The sequence below is a fragment of the Phalacrocorax aristotelis genome, chromosome 1 (assembly GCF_949628215.1).
Source record: "Phalacrocorax aristotelis chromosome 1, bGulAri2.1, whole genome shotgun sequence".
Taxonomy (NCBI): Eukaryota; Metazoa; Chordata; class Aves; order Suliformes; family Phalacrocoracidae; genus Phalacrocorax; species Phalacrocorax aristotelis.
The window spans coordinates 34,984,624-34,988,966 of NC_134276.1; the positions used below are offsets into that span (position 1 = coordinate 34,984,624).

At 42.8% G+C, this 4,343-nt stretch overlaps 1 protein-coding gene across 7 annotated transcripts in view; it reads left to right on the plus strand.

Moving 5' to 3' along the window:
* The window catches only part of ELF1 (E74 like ETS transcription factor 1), a 96,311-nt gene extending 93,516 nt beyond the window's left edge, over nt 1–2,795 (plus strand). For all 7 annotated transcript variants that reach the window (XM_075087703.1, XM_075087723.1, XM_075087749.1 and 4 more), the window contains one exon: nt 1,138–2,795. In XM_075087703.1, the coding sequence (XP_074943804.1) occupies nt 1,138–1,738 (601 nt within the window). In that variant the 3' untranslated portion in view covers nt 1,739–2,795. The remainder of the gene's footprint in view (nt 1–1,137) is intronic.
* Nucleotides 2,796–4,343: the final 1,548 nt, after the last annotated feature.

A 4,343-nucleotide genomic window follows, 5' to 3' on the forward strand; every position in this document is an offset into this window, starting at 1 on the left:
CAGTAAACGGCTTTCCATCTAAAGTGATTTCAGCAGGGGTAGAAATAAGCTAGGAGGAGATGGTTATTTTTGTTTTCAGCCAGTGTCAGTTATGTTCAAGAAAACACAAGGGAGAGCTTAAGACTGAAAAAGGGGAGGAGGGCAGGCAGGAGAAAGTACTGAAGCGAAGCAGGAAGGTTGGAGAGAACTTAGCAGGCCAAGCAGAAGGAAAGAAAAAGATTGTCGGAGAGAGCGTGGCATGGTGGGCTGGAGCGAGCCGTGGGAGGGTGTCAAAGCAGTTACCCCTCCCTTCCCCTTCCCCCGCCCCCAAAATAAGTTGCTTCACCAGGACTTTGTTGTGGCTTGGGGTTTTTGTTTGGTTGGTTTGGTTTTATTTGCACATTTCAGCCACATCTCTAAGTCACCATTGTCCATTGTAGTAGGTGTGTACTTCAGCACTGTGGCTGTTAATCCTCCAATGTTGCCCTCTTGGCTGTATGTATATAGAAGGTAACGTGGTACACAAGTCTGTGAGCCTGAAACTGATGGAGTCATTCCCAATTTAAACTGATGTTTTGGGAGCAAATTCTGTTCTGTTGCTTCACCAGAAGGAGTGTACAAGCCGGGCAGACAGAGAACTCTGTCCTAGGAGTCTGAGAAGGTCCTGACCAGACTCACTGTTACAGTGCAGGTGCTTTTGCATACAGGTGAATGTATATACAGGTGTCAGGAGAATTGAGGCCTGACTTAGAAAATTTCTAGGCTCATGGCTTATGAATTACTTAGGGTACCTTGTGAAATTTATGGCAGATGTGTAGTGGGTCATGCTCTGGTGTTGGTTGATGCTCAAGAAGGAGATCTTAGATGCAATTCCCAGGTTTTCTGACAAACTACTGAACGTCTCCAAGGCAGGCTGTTCAGGTTGGCGATGGTAGTGTTGTTCACACTGGGTACCTTTACTTTGGGAACTGTGTTGCTGAATTCGGGTGTCAGGGCCAGTTCTTGTTTTGTTAGGAGAGTGACTGCTACCTCTTTCGGAACCCTTAGGTAAATGAAATGTTTATGATGCCAAGTGATTTTTCACTATAAATCTATACTTATTTTTCAAAACTCAGCATGGAAATGTTCTGACCCTGCAATCTTTTCTAATCTTAATAGGACTTTACAGACTCCAACCCAAGTCCCGGTGGTTGTTTCTCCTGGAAATCAGCAGCTGCATACTGTAACACTCCAGACGGTGCCTCTTACTACAGTGATAGCCAGCACAGATCCAGCCTCAGCAACAACGCCCCAAAAATTCATTTTACAAGCCATTCCTACTTCACAACCCATGACGGTTCTAAAAGAAAACGTCATGCTACAGTCTCCAAAGCCGGTCTCGCCTCCCTCCTCAATTGTGCTGAGCCCAGCACAAGTGCAGCAGGTGCTCACCAGCAGCGTGCAGACAATTTGCAATGGAACAGTCAACATGGCTTCGTCTCCATCCTTCAGTGCCACTACCCCCGTGGTAACGTTTTCGCCTAGCAGCTCACAGGTGGTAGCTCATCCATCGGGCACGGTGATCACTTCGGTTATTAAAGCACCAGAAACGAAAGGAGGGGTAAAAGAAGACGACAATGACAAATTAGATGATGCCGAGCAGTCAGAGCAGAGATTCCAGCAGCAACCGTTTGTGATGGTAGTGTCCAGTTCTAATGGTTTCCCATCTAACGTGCAAGTGAAGCAAGAAAATGAGCCATTGGAACCCAACTCATATTAATAAATAAATTTTTTTAAAAAGACCCTGTGGATGATTATTTTCATAAATGTGATGGGACCTTTTCAGTTATGTATATATATTATTTGATTCTGAAGCAAGATGTTGCAAAGCTACTTAATTTCTGCAGTTAATTGTTAGAATTCATGTTTTAGAATGGATTTTGATTTTCCTGTTAATTGCTAAATGTTATCATATAAATAAAATTCTATATTACTGATGTTTCAAAATACAGGCATGAAGGAACAAGACTTTCTCCTGAGGTTGTTGGCCAAAGTTTCAAACTCCTTAGCATACGTTTTCAGCCTATTGCTGATTTACTTTGCAGTAACGTTGTTGTTATAACCTTTTCTGTTTAATCTGTATATGTATCACTTAACTTTTGAAGCAACAGTTACTTTTAGTGTGGGACATTTTCATTCCATGAGTATGACTTTTTATGATCAAGTATCTGTTTTATACCAGTGAATTTACACCAGTTTTAGACTTGGATAGCCAGGTATCCTCTCGCTTTTTTTGCAGCACAAGCTCTTGTGTGTGCAAAGTGGAATATACACTCCTATTGAGAGTACACAAAACATTTATTCCAGTAATGGACAATGCCATGTCTATATTTTGTACAAAAACATCAGATATATTTAATTATAGAAGTTAACAGCATCACTACAGGTGCAAACGTTTCATGCCATTTTGCGACTATGAAGCTTAACTATCTTGCTTTCTACTTCAGATTATTTTGTAAGGGGGGAGGGAAATGAAATATATACAATATATGCAGGTATGTGCAGATTAGTACTACTAAGAGTTCTTTTTTTGATTGTAAATAATGTACATTCAATGTCAGAAGGTTTTTTCAGCTAATTTGTTTCCATACAAATTTTTGATAGATGCAAACAAGATCATTATGTTTAGAGCTCTAATGTTATATGTATTCATATTACAGAGTGAATTTGTATTTAAAGACAAATTTTTAAATGATGGAGCCCTCTGAACCTTGGGTCCTTGTCTTTTGTATTTTTAATTGGTTTATTATGAAAATAAATCAAGTGGAAAAAAAAAATTTACTCTGAAATGTTTTTATATTATTATAATGTCTTGACGATAATAATAAATAACCAAAACGCACTGAGGAATAGGACAATGCCATTAATCAGTGTGGGTCTGTGGTGGGCCAAGAGCAATTCACGAATCGCTTCGGAACAGCCTCGAACGCATGCAACGTGCTGTGGGTGTCCTTTGACATAGCAGTCCTGTGTGTTTTTGTAGCTCACACCCAGGTTGAGCTAAGTCTGAGAACGGAATCTAAACTAATCCTTTTCCAACAAACAACCCAAAACTTTCAATGTAATTCTGGGGCGCCCGTGATCGCAAAGGTCTTGGTAGCCTGTATAACGCAGCTGTTGGCAATGTTTCAGCAGAAGGTGGATTAAAAATAAATATGATGCCTGGTAAGATTAGTGGAATGGAAAATTAAAGGCAATATGACTTCCTATGAGTGAATTCATGCAGGAGTTTAATTGGTTGGTTCACAATGCTAAATTTAAAGATAAGCATATGGTTACTAGAAAACTAACGGGAGCAGAACTGTGGCAGAGATAGTTTGGTCTAATGGAACAGAAGTAACTCTACAAACTGTATCTAATGATCAGTTCTCAGCCACAGCTGCCCTGTTTCTTAACAGCTGAAAACTCCCTGTTTAATTCAGTGTTTCTTCCCTGACTCCTGTGCCATCAGGCTTCCACATGCAAATCCAATGCTTCTTGCCCCATTTCCAGGAAGGCTGGCTATACGCAAACCGAAGCAGCCGCTGCCCGGTGGTTGTTTCATCTGGCAGCGCTCCCTACAGCTGTGGAGTGCTGGCAATAGCACTAGGAATGTGGGTAAGCCTTGTAGAAGGGTATCGGATAGTCCTCCTCCTGAGGGTTATTTCAGATTGACGGAAGCACTCGAGAGGGAGGCTAAGTTTTTTTAGTCAGACTAAAGTGGGGACTTTTTCCTGTAGTACAAGTATTTCATAATACTAGGAAACCTGAAGTGATAACGCTTGACTGACGTTAGTGTTTTTAAATGTGGGGAAGTAATTTTGCTGATTTACTGGAAAGATGGAAAAAAAAAAAACCACCACACCATATGGTTACAACTTTGCCAACTTCTTGCCATAGATACAACTATTACAAAGGAAAAACCATTTGTCAGCTTGGTTTGCATCAGCTGGAGAAGTGGAGAACATCTCCAGCAGGCAGTAACGGGTCTCCAACAGCAGGCTCTTGTGTAGTAAGCATATAATGAAGTATCTTCCCCTTGGCACGGGGAAGGCTGGAGTAATCGTAACAGGAGGGCTCGCATATGGAGTTTGAGCAGCTTCCCCCCCGCCTCGCAGTTACAGCTGCTTGTGGCCATCTCAAGTCTCAGCCGCTGCCGACTCAGACAACACTGAGGCCGCAGTTCTTTCCTGCAAGAAAAAGGCACTTTTTTTGTTGTGAGGCGTTTCACGGAACGGAGCCCGGGGAGGAGGAGGAGGGAGGCAGGCCGGCCCCCGGCTGCCCGCACCGCCTCAGCGCCAGGGCGCGGCCGCCGGGCGGAGGGAGGCGGCGGCTGAGGCAGAGGG